The sequence below is a fragment of the Phocoena sinus genome, chromosome 5, assembly GCF_008692025.1.
Source record: "Phocoena sinus isolate mPhoSin1 chromosome 5, mPhoSin1.pri, whole genome shotgun sequence".
NCBI lineage: Eukaryota > Metazoa > Chordata > Mammalia > Artiodactyla > Phocoenidae > Phocoena > Phocoena sinus.
In genome coordinates this window covers 128,268,113-128,291,640 of record NC_045767.1, presented here as the reverse complement: position 1 = coordinate 128,291,640, position 23,528 = coordinate 128,268,113, and the positions used below count along the sequence as shown (strand labels likewise).

Genomic DNA, 23,528 nt, shown 5'->3' with positions numbered 1-23,528 from the left:
GAGAATACCTTTTTGCTACCTGAAATATGCCACAGGGTGCATTCATTTTCTTTAGAAATGAAGACCATATTTTATAGTTCTGAAGTGCTTAATTTCAAATGACTTACTTAGTTAAGTTGACTCAGATTGGTAAAATGATTTTTTTTTAATGTAGAAACAGAGTGAATTTTTGTCTTAAACATAAAATTAGAATTTTTACTGTGTAGAAAATGGGCTAAACTACGTTATTTGTGTGCAAAGTATGTTTGAATATTTGAAGAGCATGCATAGCATTCACATTATATATATATTTTTCATACAGGTATTTCTTTCACCTGTGATTTTAATTATAGTACCATATATCAGTTCTCACTTTTTTAAAATGGTAATTGAAGGTAGTAATAAAAGAATCTAGTGAATTGTTACAGGAGGAAAAAAGGTTGAATCTGTTCCATTTCTAAAAATATCTGCAAGTCTTTTCAGTGAATGTACTTTTCAAGAAGCTACCTTCTTATCTTTTTTTTTTTAATGTGCATCATTTCAGTTTGGGAAGAGTTTGAATGGCTCTGCTGTGTTAAAAAGTCTCTTTTCATAAACCAGTTATTTCTGTTCTTGTCATACCATTTAAGTTTGTAATAATAGGATATTGGTTCAATTAAATGTGTGATATGGGGAAACGGACTAAAACACAGGATATAAAGCTCTGGATAACTTCACAGAGTCAATATAAAAATAGTTAAAAATTAAAGAATTAAACAGTGTCATTTTCTAATTTTTTAATATAATGGTAACATACACATAACAGACTTTACCATCTCTCCCATTATTAAGTATACAATTTGATAGTTAAATATATTCATAATGTTGTGCTACCATCACCACCATCCATTTTCAAAACTCTTTTCATCTTGTAAAATGGAAACTCTGTACCCATTAAACAGTCACTCCCTATTCCCCTCTCCTTCCAGCCTCAGTACACAACCGTTCTCCTTTCTGTCTCTATGATTTTGACTACTTTAAGTACTTTGTATAAGTGGATTCATATAGTTTTTGTCTTATTATGACTGGCTTATTTCATTTAGCATAATGTCTTCAAGGTTCATTCATGTTGTGGTGTATATCAGCTTTTTCTTCCTTCTTAAGAATGAAAAATATTCCATTGTATGTATTTACTACACTTTGCTTATCCATTCATCCATCATTGAACACTTAGGTTGCTTGCATACGTTAGCTATTGAGAGTAGTGCTGCTATGAGAATGGGTGTACAAATGGCTCTTCAAGACCCTTCTTTAATTTTGGGGGAGTATATACACAGATGGAATTGCTGGTTCCCATGATAATTCTATGTTTAATTTTTTGAGAGCTGCTATGATGTTTTTCAAAGCAGACGTACCATTTTACATTCCCACCAAGGGTACTCAAGGGTTCCAGTTTCTCTACATCTTGCCAACACTTGTTATTTTATGTTTGTTTTTTTTAGTAGCCATCTTAATGAGTATGAGGTGTTACCTCATTGTTTGATCTTCATTTTCCTAATGGTTAGTAATGTTAAGTGTCTTTTCATGTACTTATTGACCACTTGTATATCTTCTTTGGAGAAGTGTCTGTTCAGGTTCTTTGCCCACTTTTGAATCCAGTTGTTCTTTTGTTGAGTTTTAGGAGTTCCCCATATATCTGGATATTAATCTCACATCAGAAACATGATTTACAAATATTTTCTCCTGAAGTGAATCTCTTGTAGACAGTATATACTTGGATCATGTATTTTTATAGCTATTCTGCCAAACTCTGTCTTTTTTTTTTTTTCTTTTTGCGGTATGCAGGCCTCTCACTGTTGTGGCCTCTCCCGTTGCGGAGCACAGGCTCCGGACGCGCAGGCTCAGCGGCCATGGCTCACGGGCCCAGCCATTACGTGGCATGTGGGATCTTCCCGGACTGGGGCACGAACACGTGTACCCTGCATTGGCAGGCGGACTCTCAACCACTGCGCCACCAGGGAAGCCCCAAACTCTGTCTTTTGATTAGAGAGTTTATTTCATTTATACTTAATTACTGATAAAAAGGGAATTTTGTCATTTTGCTATTTGTTTTCCATATGTCTTATACCTTCATTATCTCTCATTTCCTGGATTACTGTTTTCTCTTTTGCTTAATTGGTTTTTTGGAGTGAAATATTTAAATTCCTTTCTCATTTCCATTTGTATATATTCTATAACTATTTCCTTTGTAGTAATCATGGAGATTACATTTAACATTCTAAAGTTATAACATTCTAATTTGAGTATATACCAATTTAACTTCAATAACATACAAAAACTCTGTTCCTTACACCTTCATCCTCAGTCCGTTCAGTTGCTGATGACACAAAATTATATCCATATACATTGTGTGCCCCAAAATATAAACTAATGATTATTTAAATGTATTAGTCTCTTAAATTAGGTGGAAAATAAAATGTGCAGTTACAAACCAAAGTTACAATCAATAATACTAGCTTTTAGATTAATGATTGTCTTTTAAATAAAATATCAGTGTCTTAAATCATGTAGAAAAAAATGGAGTTACCATCATTATAATAAAACTGACTTTTATAATTGCCTAAGTATTTACCTTTACTGACATCTTTATTTCTTCATGTGGCTTCAAGTTACTAGCTAGTGTCCTTTTATTCCAACCTGCAGGACTCCCTTTAGCATTTCTTGCAGAGCAGGCCTAATGATAATGAATAACCTCAGCTTTTATTTATCTGGTCATATGTTAATTTCTCCCTTAATTTCACCCACTGCCTTCTGGCCTCCAAAATCTCTGAGAAATTTGCTGGTAATCGTATTGAGGATCCCTTGTATATGACAAGTGCCTTTTCTCTTGCAGCCTTGAAGATTCTCTCTTTGACTTTAGACAGTTTGATTATGATGTGTCTCAGTGTGGGTTTCTCTAAGTTCATCTTACTTGAATGTTCATATACCAATCTTCTTGGGTATTTATATTCATGTCTTTCATCAAGTTTGGGAAATTTTCTGACATTATTTCTTCAAATATTCTTTCTGATCCTTTCTTTCTCTCTTCTCCTGAGATACTCACAGGCCTTTAAACTTTGTTCACTTTTCTTCAATCTTTTTTCTATCTGTTCTTCAGACTTAATAATTTCCATTGTCCTATCTTCAGGTTCACTGATTCTTTATTTTGTGTGCTCTTTGAATCTGTCTGGTAAATTTTTCGTTTTCATTATGTACTTCTCAGTTCCAGAATTTCTTTGTGGTTTCTTTTTAGGTTTTATTATACTTTCATTGTTATTTCCATTTTGTTCATCCATTGTTTTCTTGACTTTCTCCACACCTTTTTCCAGTTTTTTGAATGTCTTTCAAGCAGCTGTTTAAAATCTTTGACTAAATGTCTTGCCACCTCTTTTAAAGGATAGTTTCTGTTGATTTTTTTTTTCTCTTAGATGGGCCATACTTTCCTGTTTCTTGTATGCCATGTGATTCTTTTATTGAAAACTGGACATTTAAATATAATGATATGATAATTCTGGGAGTTAAATTCAGATTCTTCCCTTTACTACCAGTTTGCTCCATTTTTTTGTTGTTTTTGTTTTTATTTATTATTATCATTTTTATTGTTGTAGGCTGTCTCTGTGCCAGGGATCAACCTGCATTGTAAACCTAAGGTCTTTTCAGCTCTTTTCTGAGCCTGCTTTTTTCTCTAGGCAATGACTTTTCATTTCCCTGTGTATGTAGTGCTTTTGAATGCCCTTGTCGGTAATGTCTGGCTCCCAAAAAGAGAAAAATGAATTGGAGTGGGGGAATAAAAGACTGCTGGCCCTCTTTTTAACGCCTCTGGCAGACACTTCAGCCAGAGAGGGAGGGGCTTGCAAAAGTGGAGGGACGTGCAACAACAATGACTGCCAATATAAAATACAAAATTTAAAAAAAATTGAAAAATAAAAAAATATCTAATTTTGACTGGACAAAAAAATGGCTGCTAGCCTCTTTTTCTACACCTCTAATATCAGAAGCAGCAATCAGTCATCAGAGCACAGATCCCTGAAATATGGAGGACAGGGTCCATTTTGCCCACAAGCTGTATGCTAGGTGCTCCTGAAATGGCTTACAGCTGCCAGCTACATAACTGAGGGGTGGAGGATGGGTGGCTGGTACTGTGGTAAGGCCTGACATTGACTGAAATTAACTGCAGTTCACACTCTAAGTCTTCCTCTGGAAGTTGCAATCCTTCAATATATTCTAGAGTTCCACAATAGTTTTGTCAGATAGAATCTAACCCTCCAATTGTTGTCTAAGTAGGGAAACAGATTCCTGATGCTTCCTACTTCATCATCTGCCCAGAATTTCTGTAAATAGTGCCATTTTTATTAAGAAAAATACAGATTATTGATCTTTCAATATCTGATATTCTTTAAAAAGTACAAATAATTCTTATTAGAAGAACTGATTTGGACTTTCTATTCCCCAAAGACCAAATTTATATAAAAATATTTGTAAGCTATTCAGAGAAGATCTATGTTACAGCATAAAATGACTGTTTTAAAGATTAGCCTCTATTATGCTCCACATGGAGAAGCCAGATTATCTGTCCCTTAAGCAATGTTCATTTTCTTTTCTCCCACAGACTTTTGGAAAACATACAGCAAAGTCAGATGTTTAAGTGGCAGTACTATCAGTTGAAATGTGCTTTGGGTTTCTGGGTAACTTTACAAGAATTCCAAATGAAATGTGAATTCAAATGTCATTGGAGAGTTAGCGTGAGAAAAAGGACTTGTGCTACAATGAAGAATCCCTTCATGAGTTTGACTTAGCTCACATTGTGATGGCATGTCACATTCCGACATAAATGCCTCCCCTGAAATGGTAGAGATAGTCATTGATAATTTATCTACTTGGTCTATGATTTGCCCTTCTCATTTTAAGTCACTTTTATAATATATTGAGGGAAATTGAGGATTTAAAGGTATCTGCAATATAAAAATATTTCTTATATTACAATATGCTTTCAAGTATTAACGTAGAATCATTTAAATGATCTGTGTGGAGTTTTATCTCCTTCCAGTTATATCTTTCTATACTAATCATAAATAATTCTGTCTGTGATCTCAGCAATATCCTCTTTGAACTTGATTATCTATATTTAAAACAAAATGATGCTTGTCTGTAAAGTAGATAATTATGGTGGGTGAATTGGGAGTTAATAGTATAATGTACTTTGAACTCTGAGAACAAAATGCTAAGTAAGCAGTAGACACTGGGAGATACTGAACCCGTTAGTTTCTATATCTGGTCACAGTTTTAATATTACAGACCTAGGTAAATTAGTAAAGGTCTTTAATATATAAAGTCAATGACTCTGGCATTGTTGTTCTGTTAGGATCACTAGTCACTAAAATAGAAAAAATTCTAAGGTCTTAAAAAAATGAAAGGCTAGATAGAGATTTGTTCTGAACCCTGAATTTAAGACTATATCAAAGTGCGTATGTTATTGGAACTCAATTAATAGTATTCTAAAGTTAATGCAAAAATTGTCATTTAACATGTTTAGAAAATTTACTTCAACTTGGTTCGTTGTATATGGTAGATAATTATCCCAAAAGCAGATTTAAATTTTGGGAAAAAATGTGTAAATTCTTGAGTTAAACTACTCTTTAAATGGTATAGTTTAGTTTATTGGGATTAATATTGTAGCTACAAAAAACATGCAAAGATATTATTGAAAAACTTTTGTAAACTGGGCCTAGTTAATAAACATTTCTCAAACAAAAAGATTAAAAGCTATTTGAGAGTTTTAATATACACATAAAATTTTGATAATAAAAATATCACTTGGTAATATAGAAATTTATTATAATAAATATATTGTCATATATTAAGCTTATAGATATCTTAGGGAGTTTGCCTTGAAAGTGAGAGCTGTGAATTTTGCCACAGTCATTACTAGCTTTAAGTCTTGGGAAAGTTACTTGCCCTGAGCCTCATTTCCATCAAAGGGTTTTCATCAATACTAAATGATATAATGCCAGTAAACTACTTATTACAATGCTTATTACTAATAAATGTTAATTATTATTATTTCAATTATTATAAACTTGAGAGTAACACAACATATTATCTATAATTCAGAATAATATTTGCTAATTGCCATGACTTTGGTGTATATCCAGCACAGCCTTTCAACAATTAGAGTTATTATTTTGATTTACTTCCTTAGAATGCTCATGAAGGGTTAGATAAGGTGAACTGAGGAAAGTATACCTCTGATTGAAAGGAAAAATAGAGTTCTAAAAACCCTATTTCCTGTCTACGAAGAAATTAATGTAGAACATATTCAGAAAATTTCTATTGAATGAGAAAAGACTGCTGGAAATACTTGTTATACAGAATTAATTCATGGAGGATATCTCAATGTAATTAATATTATCTAGGCAGATTTTATATATATATTCACACACACACTCACACATGCATAAACACACACATATATATGCGATACCTTCATTTTAATAATATCCTCACTGAAATAGTAGCTAGTCTGTATGCTCAGATGAAGATGCCAAATGATATAGAAAATGCTAAGTTCATTTGGTCACAATTCTGCTAAATTTTCCTGCTGTCTAGTAGTATTGAACTTGTTCAACCTTTTTTCTTCTTGTGAAGGGTGAAATAAAGGAGAAATCTGATTTAATATTGTATCTACAAAAAACATGCAAAAATATTATTGAAAAACTTTTGTAAACTGGGCCTAGTTAATAAACATTTCTCAAACAAAAAGATTAAAACCTATTTGAGAGTTTTAATATACACATAAAATTTTGAAAAAATTTGACCTCCAGAGTGAAATTGCTGAAACTTCTAAGGCAAAAGACAATAAATTTTATGTGAAAACTCTTATGTTCAGGTTTTTACTATAATTCTTCAATTTTAAATACTTCATTGGCTTATAGTAAATGAATTTGTTATGCTGATTACCAGACTAGTACTCATTATCAAATATATACGTATCTGTTTGTATATATATTCTCTAGTATTACTAGTTATTGAATATATATCTAATATATTTATAGTACTAGTTATTGTCACACATATGTATACATGAATGACATAATGGATTATATAGGTAATATATATATGCACATACATGGAGTATGTGCTTGAAATGAAAAAAAAAAACAAAAAAGCATTATATGGAAGAAATAGTTCCAAACTTGAAACCAGAAAACCTAAATTCTTACTCCACCCCTTCTAACTCTTGGCTGTGTAATTTTGGTTAAATTACTTAAAATCTTTTCACTAAAATTTCTGAAAAATGAGAAAGTTTTTGTATACCATCCTTAAAATTTCAGCTATGAGTTATGAAATACACAATTGCTCTTTCTGTTATCATCTTATGAAGGCATCTTAATTCTGCTATGGTCTGATGCAAGATGTAATGGATTTCAGCTGTCCTGTCAGCAAATCACTTGTGAAGAAACAAAATGGCTGGCTTCGATGATTATCTCTGTGTTGAGGGAAGGTTGACAGGGTGGATGAATGGATGGATAAAGAGGAAAAAAGAGAAGAGGAAAAAATGCACAGAGAGAGATACCAAGAGAATCAACTCTGTTGCTTCAAAGAAAATTAAAGATTCAATGCATGTAGTACCTTTGAAAAGTTTATTCTTTTTAAAACTATGTATCATAGAGAATTTATATATATTAGGCAAAATTAAATAAGTAAAGAGTTTGAACTCTGAGAATAAAAAAGACTAGTAACTTTGATTTTATTTGCAGCTCTGAAATCTGATCATATGTTTTGGGGCAGTTGTTTCATACATGTCTTTTTAGATGATAAGGTTTTAAGCAGAAATTGTGCAAGGGTAATGTTCATGTGTTGATCCTTTCTTGTTTTCAATTTTTAGAATTATTTATTTTAAAAGATATTTGGTATGTTAGTTATATAAAATGAGATATGCAGACCTTCGAGTAATTTTGTCAACTCTGTATGTGGAAAAGTTCTTTTTATAGAAGTGCTGGATCTGGTGGACCCCGACTAGGTCCTTCCCTTGCCTTGTGTTGCTTGTGCCAATCGAATGAGACCAGATTTGGCAAAGCAGAGCAGAAACTTTATGCCTTGATCAAGGAATGGGGAAGGGAAGTGGGAAAGTTTTAAGGGTTAAGAGATGGGTGTGCCATCAGAACCCGGGGAAAGTGGCAGTAAGTTCCAGAAAAAGCCAAAACATGCACAGTCCTATGGGCTCTTTTGTGCAGGACATTAATTGTGCTAGCAAAGTGCAAGTCCTCCCTTTCAGAGGAGATCCTAGCATGGTAATGAAGCAAAGGCAACTTTCAGATGTTTTGGGTCTCATCTGTACAGGTGCTGCCCTGGTGGTCAGGCTGGAACCAGTTCAGGGCAGTGGACTGTCACCATCTTGGACCTTTCTGCTCAAGCTGTTTCTGTGGTCTGGCTTATGTGGCTTCTGCCTTAGTTTTTGTTAAGCAGGCACAGCTGTGGGCATAGACTAACAGACCGTGGTATGGAAAGAAAGAAAGTAGGTTAACCTCTGTACAGGTATGGGTCTCTTTCTGGTGACCCTTCAAGATGTGTATCCAAATCTTTCTCAATATTTTTAGAGGAAAATTCTGAGCTAGGTGAAGACATTTTCTTTCTTTCACTACCTTCCCAGCTAAACAATGTTTCCTCTACTTTCCTCTTATCTTATGTATAAGATAAAGATGAATTTAAATATTCAAACTAAAACTATAAGTATATGATTAATACTTTGCTGAATAATTTGGGAGTCATGATAATACCTGTGATAATAAATTCACATACAGGTACATTTGCAATTCTACTTTTGTTCTAATTTAGAATTAGTTGTAACTTACATTTTTATTCCTATATTTGAATTTAGGTATCATATTTTACAAGATCATGCCTAACTAATATAAGGAAAGTTTAAACTATTCCTGTTTCTTGAGTATCTAATATATTCAGGCTCTGTTATAGACACTAACAAAGATAGGTTCTATGGCCCAGGAAATTATATTTTGCTAAGGAGACAAGGCATATATCCATGGTGGAGACAACACCATGAATAAAGACATGAAGGTATAAAAGCTTAAAATGTTTTTGAGAGTTATGGATGTGGTCAGGTTAGTAACTTCTTTATTTTTTAAAAATTTATTTTTTGGTTGCATACGGTCTTCGTTGCTGTGCACAGGCGTTCTCTAGTTGTGGCGAGCGGGGGCTACACTTTGTTGTAGTGCACGGGCTTCTTATTGCGGTGGCTTCTCTTGTCATGGAGCACAGGCTCTAGGTGTGTGGGCTTCAGTAGTTGCGGTGTGTGGGCTCAGTAGTTGTGGCTTGAGGGCTCTAGAGTGTAGGCTCAGTAGTTGTGGCGCACGGGCTTAGTTGTTCTGCAGCACGTGGTATCTTCCCAGACCAGGGATCGAACCCATGTCCCCTGCATTGGCAGGTGGATTCTTAATCACTGCACCACCAGGGAAGTCCCAGGTTAGTAACTTCCTACAAATGTTTGTTTTCAACAGGCATATTTACAAATGCAAATTTTAGAAAATGATTTTATTAACCTGTACATATGACCCTTTACAATAGTTAAAAAATTAAGACTTCAACATTTTTAATGCCACTATAAACTATAATTAATTACTTTCTAAGACATAAGTAGACAAGGATGATATATTTTGTATTTAAAAACTTGTATGTAGTGCTCGCTTCAGCAGCACATATACTAAAATTGGAACGATACAGAGAAGATGAGCATGGCCCCTGCGCAAGGATGACACGCAAATTCGTGAAGTGTTCCATATTTTTCAACAAACATGTGAAAGAATGCTCAACATCATTAATCATTAGAGAAATGCAAATCAAAACTACAATGAGCTGTCATCTCACACTGGTCAGAATGGCCATCATCAAAAAATCTACAAACAATAAATGCTGGAGAGGGTGTGGAGAAAAGGGAACCCTCTTGCACTGTTGGTGGGAATATAAATTGATACAGCCACTATGGAGAACAGTATGGAGGTTCCTTAAAAAAGTAAAAATAGAACTACCATATGACCCAGCAATCCCACTACTGGGCATATACTCTGAGAAAACCATAATTCAAAAAGAGTCATGTACCACAATGTTCATTGCAGCTCTATTTACAAGAGACAGGACATGAAAGCAACCTAAGTGTCCATCAACAGATAAATGGATAAAGAAGATGTGGCACATATATACAAGGGAGTATTACTCAGCCATAAAAAGAAACGAAATTGAGTTATTTGTAGTGAGGTGGATGGACCTAGAATCTGTTATACAGTGTGAAGTAAGTCAGAAAGAGAAAAACAAATACCGTATTGTAACACATATATATGGAATCAAAAAAAAAATGGTCATTAAGAACCTAGGGGCAAGATGGGAATAAAGACACAGACCTACTAGAGAATGGACTTGAGAATACGGGGAGGGGGAAGGGTAAGCTGGGACAAAGTGAGAGAGTGGCATGGACATATATACACTACCAAATATAAAATAGCTAGCTAGTGGGAAGCAGCTGCATAGCACCGGGAGATCAGCTCAGTGCTTTGTGACCACCTAGAGGGGTGGGATAGGGAGGGTGGGAGGGAGGGAGATGCAAGAGGGAAAAGATATGGGGATACATGTATATGTATAACTGATTCACTTTGTTATAAAGCAGAAACTAAGACACCATTGTAAAGCAATTATACTCCAATAAAGATGTTTAAAAAAAAAACTTGTATGTAGAGTCACCTGAATATGTCACTCTCTTTGTGTCAGGATAAGTGAAGCCTTTTTTCCCTCCCATGGATGGAGCAGATCATAAGTCCCAAATAGTGGAAATGACTAATTAAAAATTGCTCGAACGGGAATATTTAGGAGGTGTTTGTTCTCTGCCTGTTTTCTTGGTTATTCTTCCCTCCAGTTTGGCCAATGCAAAGTGTAAATAGAGTATAATTTGTTGATCAAACACTGTGTGTGTGTGTGTGAGTGAGTGTGTAAGTGGCGGAAGAATTATTTCATCTTGACAATAAGTTGGATCTGGTTTTCACCTCCAGGTTATAAAAACAGTTAAAATGTGCTAATAAAAATAGCTGGGAAAGAAATAGATGCTGTGTCATCATGTAAGCTATATAGCTATGTATGTTGCATTTGAGAAACTTTAGTTTCAAAAAGTAAATCTAGGATATTTGAAGTTAAATTAGACTGCTAATATGTGTGTGTGTTAATACAAAGGATAAAGAGATGACATTGCAATACTATTGGAAGTGCATGCCATAAGAAAGAACTGTCTTTCCTGAGATTCTTCATGTGGAACTTACGAGGTTGTTTTCAGAATACTTGTGTTTGATACAAAATGCTTCATTTAACAGTACTTTTGTGGTAAAAAGCCAAATTTAAGATGAGAGTTTATAGCTGAAGGAAAAAGTAAATAAATAAATAAGTGTATTTGAAATGTTGGCTAGGATTTCTTGTTCTTTGGTTTATGCTGCTTGTGTGCAGTAAGATGAATCATTTCTTTTGTGTACTTCTTTGCTGTTTGCAGAAAGATGAACTGCTTTCAGTATGTCTTAATTCAGCACAGAATTGACTAATTTCTTATCATTTTGGCAGGTTTCTGCCATTTATTAAGCCAGGTTTAATGTTTAAAGCAATTTTAAGTGTTCTGTCAGGTAATAGTAAAATGCTTCCATTAAAAATGCATTAGCAGTACTCAGCAGAAGTCAGTAACATCACCTGCTATAAAAAAAGTTTGATTAGAAACTTTTCCAAAAGACCCATTTAGAATCCATGACAAGCTGAAACATCTCTATATAAATATACATCACTTCTTTGAGAATAGACATTTAGATTATCTGGTTTAAAACAAGTTGATTATTTTCGCTCCAGTTATAGCACATTTATTTCACACTTCCTAAAAAGCTGCTAAAGAAATTTTTATATCCCAGTCTGATAATATTAGATTTCAGTGTAAGGATTAACTTAGATTCTCATAAATATTATCACAAATTAAAATGAGTCTTCAAGAATGTGAATTAAAATTATCAAGATAAATCTAAAATTTATTGCCTAAATATTAGTTTATAAAGTATATTTCTAATTCAGAGGTGACAGGATAGGGCAGAAATTAATGTCTATTACATATGTTGATTACATCAATAAAGTATTAATAGTCTGGGTATTAGCTATATAATAGTGTAATTAAGAAATAATTTATTTATCAATTTAAAAAATTTCTTCACCCTTTTCTCGTGTTCTTAGCCATGGCAGGTATTCACATACATAGGAAACATAAAGGAAGGATTTAAAAAGGCTGGTCAAAGTAGTCAGTGAATCCATGCAAACATAGAAGAGCAGTGGTAAGAGAAAGCCAACCTGACACAGTAAGCCTATTAGATGCTCTGCCTTCTCTAGCAAAAAGTAATCATTTCTTGCTTTCCCATGGTGAAGCCACATAGGGTGGAGAGGTCAAAAGGAACTTGCCACAGTTGTTAGAAATCGACATAGATTCATCCTTGCTTTATCATGAACTGACTCTAATAATGCATGTTTAATATCATAATTATCTTTCGCTAGAAGACTTGGGGCTTCAGCTAAAGAATTATTAAATCAACAAAATTGATAGATGTAAAGTGTGTCTGCTTCTGTTTATACATATATGTGTATTTGTGTGTATGTGTAAACATATATATGCATACTTGTGTCTGCACATATAGTGCGTTTATCTTTTCATATGTGTGTATAATACCCGTATTATATGTGGAAAATCATTTTTATATACACATAATTTTATTTCTTCACACACTGTAATGAATATAGTCAAGAAATATGTGTTATGTGTATATGGATGTGTATGTGGATATGTACATATACAGTTATTCCTTTATCATGTTATTGACCCTGAGGTATATGTCTCTTTGTCAACAGGGTCTTCATTAGGTTTATTCAAAAACACAAAGAGTACATTGTCCCAATTATTTATGATTAAAAAGTAAATAATTAAAAAATGTGTGCTTGCTTAGAACTGGAAGAGTCAGAATGAATGCAAATAAAGTATGCATGGCCAGATAGGAAAGAAACTCCAGATATGCTGTAAAGTCAGAATCCCTGTTAGAACACTTTTATGTCTTTTGGGTGCAATCCTGGAAGGCAGTATCCCATAGTGATGTAAAGCAAGGACGTTGGAGTAAGGAGGCAAAAGCTCTGGCCCTTATTGTGGAACCTTAGGCATATTTCTTGCATGGAATCCTAATTTTTAAAACTGTATGTGTGTGTAGTAGTGTACATATCACATAGTTATTTTAAGGATTAAATTAAATACTGTAATATGAAGAAAATAGTAGAACATGTTAAGCTTTGTTTGGATTATATTACAGTATTCAAAAAAAGAAAACACTAGCATGTATTGAGACATATTTAGTTACCACAATTTACTTACATTTCACAGGCATAGTATCATTTAATACAGTTAATGATCCTTACAGATGGATATTATTTTTACTATTAGATATTACAGATGATGAATGTGGAGTTTAGAATTTGAATCCCTTGCTCAAGGTCATATACTTAACAAATGTCAGAGTTAGGATTTGAAATCAGTTTACTCTTAGAACTGGGATGTTTAATCAATACACTGACAAACACACAGTCAAATAAAAGTTAGCCACAACTCTTATCATCATCATTATTACATATGAAGGAAAAATGCCATAATTATTCACTAGAACTTATGTTCTTCAGGAAATATGTCTCCATTACTTCTGCTCAGAGATTTGTATGTCTCTAAATTTTCAATAAATATTATGGAATTTACTATTGTAAAAGATACTGAAACTCTTGTTCAAAAAAAAAAAGAAAGAGGGAAATAAAAAGAGAAAAAGTAAATTAAGATCATTGTAGAAATTTGATTCCTATTTATGAATGGACTCTCAGAAAATTTCCTGATTTTTCTCCTGTTCAGAAAAAAAAATTCTACAAGTTATGAATTCTTAAAGATCTCATGGCATGAGACATTCAGTGTATTTAACCACTTTGTCCTGCAGAGGCTTTTTGTATTTATTATAATGTCTTCCCGATACTCTTCCAGCAAAACACTTTGATGTACTATTCATCATTTCCATTTGGGAGAACTAACTACATTCCTGCTTAGCTCTCACACTGCTTCCAGTACAATGTGTTTCAGTAATGAAGTGTGTGCTTTAATTGAAAGTGTACGTTTTTCAATTCATAAGTCTCTTTGGTGTAATTCTGGAGGGCATGACAGAATATTTATGTTATTGTTTAATGGTGATACTCACTTCTTTCTAGGAGCAATTTTTGATGAATCTGCCAAAAAGGATGATGAGGTGTTTCGCACAGCAGTTGGCGACCTCAACCAGAATGAGGAGATCTTACAGACTGAGAAAATCACATTTTCGGTGACATTTGTTGATGGTAACAACCCTTTTCAAGCAGTTCAAGAAGGTAAGGTCCATCAGCACTCCACTTTTTATTTTGTTTCTTTGGTTCAATTCAAATGGCAATGAAATTAAAAATTTTAAATGCCGTTAAACATGGGCATCATTTTTGCATCTTTGCTGCATTGCTTTTCTTTTAGAGTATTTGGTAAATTTTAATCCTGTATTTCACTTCTGAAAGGGCAGAGTGTGGAAAGTTATTGTTTTAATTGAAATATAATATGAAAATGGTCATAAATATTTGTAATAAAAACTTTACAACATTTTATGACTTCAGTATAAATGAAGCATTCCTTAAAAATACGACTTTCAATCTGAATTTTTACTTGTGTCTTCTTTGAGATAAGATAAGGTAAGAAAGGAATTTTTGTACTTACTTAAATTTACTTAAAATAAATTTATTTACTTACTTTGCGAAGGAAGTTTTCCTTCTCAAAAGTTTTCCTTTTGAGAAGGAAAACTTTCAGACACTACGTACAAATGAAAGATTTTGTGCTGGGATCCTAACATACTGACCTAGGCTATAAATTTTTTACTCTCTACAATGTGCCAAATATTAAAGCACTTTTCTCCATTCTCTCTATATACTTGAGTGAATTAAAAGTTTTCATAGGTACAAAGTCATACAAATACAAATTATTTTTATTATACTGGAAAGATCATTTATATGAACAAAGGTTTTGATTGAAAGATCATACACTAATAAAATTCTAGTTTTGATGCTATTATTCTAATGAAATATTTAGCCTTTTGATTGGCAAAGTAATCATTGTCCATGAAAGTATTTTTTGTTAATCTGTTTTATGTTTTATTGTGATAATATTTAGACTAAAGATACTAATACAAAATTAATTTAGTTAAATGGAACATTTCTTTTATTAAAAACTTAAAGAGGATTTGGCAGAAGAAAATATGGACAAGATATTAAATGGAGTAAAGTTTGGCAGGAAACTTTTTAAAGAAAAGTATTGAAGGGGTAAGGAAGATAAATGTTTTTAATTTAATGTATCTGCATGATATACAGGTAACCTTTTTTGGAATGTGTTTTTGATCAGTGGCATTGGCTACTAGCAAAGCTTATTTATGCTTATTTCTGTCAGTAAGGGAATGGTTAGAATGATTAGTGATCTAATGGATTTTCCTTCTTATTAATTTGATGGAGTGAAAAAATATTATTTTAATAAAATGAATAGAAATGTTTTAAGTAAAAGTTGTTTTTCAATAAAATACGTTGTTCATACTAATATGATGGAATTTTAATTTTAATAAGTAAACATCAATTTAAAAAATCAGATTAATAGAAGCACCCAGTTATTTTCTTACATTTTAAATCAGAATTATCCGGGGAATTTGTAACTTTAAATCATGGCTATGTTGATAAATTTTCTATAGAAATGTTTAAAAGCTGTCTAAATTAATGTTAGAATTCATAAAGCAGTCTGCAAAAATAATAAAGTAGAAATTGTGGGAAATACCCAATAATGTAAAAGAATATATACACTAAGAAGTATATATTATTCTTTAAAAGAAGTATCTATGATATTTCTTTTTCAACTATTAGTTTTATTGACTGGAATGAGAGCAGGAAAAAATTAGGACCGACTTACTTTTGTGACTGTCTTCTTATTAACTACATATTAATAATTGTAAATTAACTTTGAAGACGTGCTAAAATACTCATGCTTTTAAAAAATCCACTTTGACTGAAAAAATGTGGATAAAGCAATGGAAAATAAATACAATGAGCAGAAGGGAATTAAAAAGATGAATAAATATGCCCCTCACACCTTTTTAGAGACTACAATTTGAAAAACAAAGACAATTTTTAAAGTACCACAGTTAATCTGTTTACATATTGCTTTGTGTAGCCATTCTGCTGCCAGCTAAATTCTGGAAACAAAAATATCTCTCAAAAGAACTATTGTGACTTGAAAGAATTTGTGGACTGAAAGAAAATTGAGAGAGTAAATAAGTTTTATGTTTCCAAGGTAGAGACAGCTAGATATTTGTCAAGAAAGAATGAAGAGCTTGACAATTTGCCTGATGGGTTTTGATACTAACAGGATGTTCTGGACCAGTTATTTTGATGGTCTGCTCTGGCTAATGAACCTGAAATAAGTTCTAGGAAACTCTGGAGCTAATTTGTTTCTCCATTCAGTATCAAGAAAGATCTCAGCTAATGTTAGAAGTAAAAATACTTCTTTCTAGAGCTCTTATTGTAATTGATTAGTTTGCAAAAATAAGGGAAAATATTCAACTGAAAGAGAACAAAAAAGTATTCTGGAATATTTTCTTAAATGTTTTGAGGAAGTATTTTAGAAGAAAACTTCAACTGAACCATCAAAGATGGCCAAGTTTTCTATCATCATATCTTGGCTGCAATACCATTAAAATCTATAATAGAGGTCCTTAAATCAGCTTATTTGTTTTTTACATTGTAAAGATGGACACGAGATTCAGTGATATCATTATTACCAATTGTTTATGCATTGGCATTCCTGATGAACATCTAAAAATTCATGGTTTTGAGCATGGTTTTGCTGTGATATATACTATTTATGTTCGTGGGTTTTAGATGGCATGGATCAGTAGAAAAATACCAATCTAGTTGATCAGCAGCAGTTGCATTGTATAATCCACTCAGTTCATATTCATCCTTGGTTTTCCTCATCTATAAATAGTGAAGAAATTAGAACACAAATGATGTATTTTTAAGGTGAATTTCATCTCTATAGATGAGATGTTACACAAATCTTTAGAACAAATTTCCAGATTTAGATTCTTAAAGGATTATAGAAATTATAATTATTCAGTTTCTCTTTAGAGAAGTCTTCACATTGCTGAAATTGCCTCCTAGTTTTTTCTGTGGCTGACTTCAAAATTGATTAAAGGATATATGGTAGCTGTCCTTTGTTCTGCTACCTCATCCAACTATTGACTGCAACCCAAATAACTCATTACTATCACCGAAATCCAGAAAGGGTCTTTTGTAGGTTTAGTTGACCTGGACCAAAGCAGCTGTGGTAGATTTCTCTCCTTACATCTCTTTTGTAGATTGTTTCCTCTGTGGGACCTATATACTGGATATAATGTAGATACACAAATGGCTGGTGTGAAAGGCACTTCTGTCTCTACTGAAAGCAATAGCAATTGCTTATATTGTTAGCTCTTAATTGAGACCAGCACCACTATGGGCCACGAAAGGTGGGGATTTATAAGAAAATAAGGTCAGGGAATGTAAGGAGAATGCATTTGTAAAAATGTTCACGTTGGATGGTGAATGCAGAAATATGACTGCATGTATAATTCTTGCATACATCAGATGTATCAGGAGATATGTTAAGCACTGTTGATATTGAATGGCAAAATTCAGTTAAAGCATTTTGAAATAATTATTAGGAAAAATACCTAAAAATGAAATGCATAGTGAAAAGAGTGTAAGGACAGATTTATACTGTAGAGTCACAAATGATTCTACTTGAAAGAAGAAGGAGTAACTATCATAATTATTCTCCTTTCTGCTATGTTAAAAACCATTATAAACAATATAGTTATAAAAGCTGCTTTTAATACAAAAAGCAGTCATGATTAAGATTGCTCATCTTCCAAGTTGCAGCCTGGTCCACCTTTAACTTACTCCTTTGCACACCAGGACGTGAACATTGATTGCTCCCAAACAGTCTTGTAAAAATAGACATCTCATTTTAATACAGTGATGATTTCAGTTGGATTTGCCTCATATATCTTACAAAATAAAACTACTGTTAAGTGTAAAACAATAAGACTGCTTTCGTTTATGGTTTCTGAAATCAGTCTCATTCCTTTATTTTTAATATACACGTATCCGTATCATGTGTGTAAAAGGGGTAACAGAAGAGTAGCAGAGCCATAAACAGTATAAGGAAATCTAAGTAGGAAAAAGCACTTCTCTGAAACACATCACAATTCATTGTGAATATTTCTGGTGCCATAGGCTAAATCTGAGTTCAAAGAAGATGTAAATGTAAAAGAATGATTTATGTGGCTGCACTATTTGATGCTTTATTCCAGGGCTTAGTCTCATAATTTATATTCCTCTCTGCTTTAATAAGGTATTTTTACTGTGATAAAAAAATCTGCTAATTCCAAAATTCTTAGACTGAATTCTGCAACTTTCCTAGCATAGGTTTGCAGTGTGTATACCTCATCAGCCAGTGTTTCCTGGACCAATTTTGATAACTCCAATTTCAACTTATTTTTTTTAATTGCCTGACAACTGAACTTGAAAATTAGTGGCTCCAGGAACCAAGAAAAAACCTCTGAACATCCTGTAGTTATAATTCTTCTCATTCATTCATTTCTTCATTTTTCCCATTTTTTCATTCCTTCTTCCCTTTCCACATCAAGGTCAGTGTCGTACTTTGTCTCTAGGCCCAACGCTCTTTATGTAACTGGTGCCTAGCTACATGTGTGAAGGGGTAGAGGAATAGTGTTGCAGCTGACCGGCCATCTTCAGACACTCACAAAGCAGGAGGGATTCTCGATGTACATTTGGTGGCTGTCTGGACCACCTGATTCTCTCCATGAGTCTGGGATGTTTAGGTTGGTCAGTTCCCCAGTGCCAAGTTCTGGATCACTTTTCTCCCTACCACCCCTTTCTAAGGACTGGACTATAAGATTTGGATTCAGAATCTGCTTATTGTGTGATCTTTAGTACTTATCATCAATGTAATATTAAAATATAAAGAATTCTGTATCTGTTAGGGACAACTCAGGCATGCATTCTTTTAATTATCTCATACTCTATGCCTTTCCATTAAAGAATTGCCCATCAGGAAGGATTAAAATAATATGTGTTTGGAATCTAATTTTGAGGGTACTCAGTGAAATCAGTGTATCCAAATACTTATTAAAAACCTATTACTGTCCTAAGATTGGGCCAGCTACAATAGGAGATAGCAAGTGAGAGGAAAGAATGTCTGCCTGCAGGAAGCGTAAACATGTACCTGAGGTGGGGTGTGGATTTTTAGAGCATGAAAAGACATTATGTGGTTGCCTTCTACGTATAACTTGCGTTTTTAATTGTGTTAATAGTAGAAAGAAACATGATGTTCTAGATTTTTAAAACATTTCTTTTTCAGAAAAGAGAGGGAATTTCTTTTTTAAAGAAATTCAGTATTTTAAATATAATTTTATTGAAGATACACATTGCAAAGCAAAATTTTATTCTTCTTTCTGTGATTTATTGTTGTACTCCCGTACTGGTGAGCCTTTCCCTTAAGTCATTCAACGCCACACTTTTAAAGTAACAGATCTCTATTACTATGAATAGATTGAAATACAGATATTTATAGGTCTTTATATCATAACTTTATAGCCTTTCTGCTTTGGGGCCTTTTACCTACTATCTACAATTGTGTACTGTTGTGTAAGTTACCTCATAAAATACATATTTTAGCAATGTGTGCTGCTCTGGATCCTGTTTTATTTAGAAGAATCTTCAGCAGCTTTCTATGAAAGCTGTGTTTAATGGAAGTAAAGATGTATCCTTTGGTTGTTGCTTAAGTGTTCTTTCTTTCTACCAAATATTATTCTTGTAATAATATCATACCCCTTTCTTCTGTTCTCTTGCTACCTCAATGGATAGAGTGCATGATTATGGAAGCATAATTCAGTTTTTAATCGGCCTTTTATGATACTGATTTGGTAAAAGAATCATCTATGTGTCATAAAGTGACTCGGAATATATGGCTTATGAGGTTAAAAACCACACTTATGTACACTCGGCAATTGTAATGAGTCATAAAAATAGTTTGTTCATGTTGACAAACCAAAAATGACTTAACTATATTCAGAATTTAAAAACTACTATCAGTAATATCCAACTTTCACATGATCCAGTCTACTTGCTTAATTTGAGAACAAAAGTAATCCGACTTTCTATTTTAACATTTAACAACTTCTTTTTGCATGTACCTGGCAAGTATTGTTAGATTTATGGGAATCACATTATGCATAGTCTTGTAGTATCCATACAATATTTTGTCAAATTATTTTGTAATTTTCAAAAGAATCATCATCGAAACACTTGCTTTTAAAAGCAGGACACACAAGCCAATGTGCAATAGGTAATTGCATATTCTGGGAAAAAAAGAATGACTCAGCAAGTACTTTTGGGGTGCCTCTAAGCTTTCAGCCTTGAGCAGATTACTCTGTATAATGTTGCGCTCTCCACTGGCAGCCTTATAATCTTAACACAGTTAGCTTAACCTTTATTATCCTGTGTTAGATCCTGACCTACAGGTTCTCCTCTTCCTTTTGACTTCCAATTACAGTGCTTTGTAAAAACTCCTTATTCATCCCCTTTTTGATCCTTGATTCTTCATATTGTACTATGTTCACTCACAATATCTACATTTGGTTCAGTATGTGCTTTAGTTTGATACCATTTATACTGCTTGGGGGAAAAAAACATGTAAGCACATGGGCCATGGAATTAGATAAATCTGCCTTTATATGAATGCTGCTTCATCTCTTATTATCTGTGGGACCTTGAACACACCTATTGTCTCTGAGCCTCAATTTATTCATAAAATGGGGATAAATACATGCTCCATTTGAATACTATGATCATGTGATTGTTGTATGATGAGTACATGGGGTAACAATTATGGTTTGTTCCTCTACTAATCTAAATGCATTTTAATAATAGTGGAGTACATGATGACTTAGCACCATTGCATGTGTCCATCATAAATTTATATACCTTCCCAAACATCCTTTACCACATGTATTGGTAGTTCCCATGCATACCATTGATAATACTAAGCTTAATAACTGCCTAATCAGTGTCTTTTATTTTCCCCGTCGTTGTTCCTTATCAAGATCCTGAATGATAGGGTTGTAAAAATGTTACATAAATTAAAAGCTTCTGTTTTTTTCTGTCTTCAGGGGATAGTTGTGCTAGTCAGCACAGGAAGATGAGAATTACACTTGTAGTGTAATTTATTTGGCAAATAGTAGTGATATTGCAACATGTGTACTTAGGGTTGGGAGGATTTAAACTACCTTGTTACCATTTCTGGGAAGTAGAGAAAGCCTGTGGGGACCAAATTAAAGCTTTCTGATGATTTGTGTAGGCTTAATACAATCAGTGAAGTAAATAAGGCACTGAGTCATAACTAAATGGAATTCAGTTGTAGAGAGGCATAATGTTGTAGAAGAGTGATATACGTGAAGGTCAAATATAGAAGTGAATTCAAGGAAAACTTTATACTTTGAGAGGTGCATCGTCTCTGGTATTTTGAGTTTATTTCTGACATGATGGTTTAAAAGGTTATCTTTCTATGTTCTGCACTTTTTTATTTCAATATGGGCAAATATTAACTCTAAAACCTTGATCATTGGTTTCTTTGAATTTCCAGTATTTTCTTCAGTAACTCATAATATCATGTATTTTCTCAGGAATTCATGGCTCATTTCAAGACATACTTACTTTTTGGTCCCTGATAGCCTAATATAATATGATAATAAGAATGACTAAACTCATTCCTTAAGCTGTATTTTCAAACATAAAAAAGACTGAAAAACATAGAAAAGACATAAAATGTCTATTATACATGAGGAATATGTTTCAAAGTAAAAAATAAATATGTTTTTTCAGAATTTTTTTTTTGGGGAAAAAAACTGTTCTACAAATCAAAGTCAGATATGATCTTTGTATAGAAAATGTTTTTGAATAGAATGACTTTGAATAATCAGTGATAATTTTTGTACCTTACTTTTGAATCTACACTTATATAAAATCAAACAATATGTTGAGGTGGTCCTGTGTGCTTATTCATATTATTAAAACTGAGCACGGTGTAGGTAGCTCTGATGATAGAAAGTTACTAGGGGATAAAAAAAGAAAAAGGTGACACATTCTTATTGGTCAAAGAGAAACTGACACATCAGCCTCATTCTGTCTGCTCCCAAATCCTGTTCTTATTCTGCTACATTAATTTGTCAATAATCTTTATGTTTGAAATTTTTGAGTTTAACTTTTTATTGTTTTGAATTTCTAGGCTATTTTGCCCAGTTTAAAGGAGTTTTACCTGTATATTAACTCATCATATATATACATTTATATACGCACACCCATACAAATATATAGGCTTATATTAAACTATATATTAAACTATGTCTATATGTTATATACCATATATGCCATGCATGCCATCATATATATAAACGTGTATATGATATATATATATACCATATATATTATATATATTATATCTCTGTCTATCTCAAAATAAGTTCACCAAGCACTTCCTTCTTGTGGTAATCCTTCCAAAGTTGATTCATGCTTTTCATGGGTAATTTTAACCCCCTATTTACTATATCTGTTACAGTGGAACAAGGCAGGTTTGTTGTTAAACCACCATTATTCATTATCAAAAATTTATGCCAGGGCTCCATGAGAGCACAGAATGAATCACTAGTTTACACTTCCTTTCCTTGGAAATTGCTTAAACCTTAAATATGAGAAGGGGAGACCAACTGGAAGAAAACTATGAATCACCAAGAACAATTCATTATTCTTTAAAAAATGAAAATGACAAGTGTTCATTTATTTGTAAGATACATTTAATGCACGAGTCAGTACACTGTATTAGGAGTTTATACAGATGAATGAGATAAATTAACCTCAAGCACCCAAGGAATTTATAATCTAGTAAGAGAGATATACAAAAAGAGCTAAAGAAGCAAATATTCTTTTTTTTTAAAAGAGTAGCATGGCATAAAGCAAAGCAGATGATACTGTGGTGATACTATGATAACAAATAACAGGTGGGCTGTGTGTGTGTGTGCAGTTTAAAACCAGGAGTTCATTTTTGATGGAGTGATTATGGAAAATACAAAAAGGAACATTTATGCTAAGATTTGAAGTTGCCAAGTAGCTAGCCATGCAGATAAGAGGAAATAGCATTCCAGGCAATTACATATGAGAAAACCATTTGGAGGCAGGGCTTGCTCCATGTGTTTGAGGGATTTGATTATCTTTTGAAGACTCGAGTTTTTATTCTGTTGCTTTGCAAATGTTTATTTCTATCA

At 33.0% G+C, this 23,528-nt stretch overlaps 1 protein-coding gene and 1 non-coding gene across 3 annotated transcripts in view; both read left to right on the top strand.

The window, feature by feature from the left end:
• Nucleotides 1-23,528, top strand: part of GRID2 (glutamate ionotropic receptor delta type subunit 2) — a 1,366,547-nt gene that overhangs the window by 253,224 nt on the left and 1,089,795 nt on the right. For both annotated transcript variants that reach the window (XM_032633736.1, XM_032633737.1), the window contains exon 2: nt 14,302-14,457. In XM_032633736.1, the coding sequence (XP_032489627.1) occupies nt 14,302-14,457 (156 nt within the window). The remainder of the gene's footprint in view (nt 1-14,301; nt 14,458-23,528) is intronic.
• LOC116754857 lies at nt 9,692-9,798 on the top strand. The gene has a single exon (XR_004350187.1). It is a non-coding gene; the product is annotated as a U6 spliceosomal RNA (small nuclear RNA).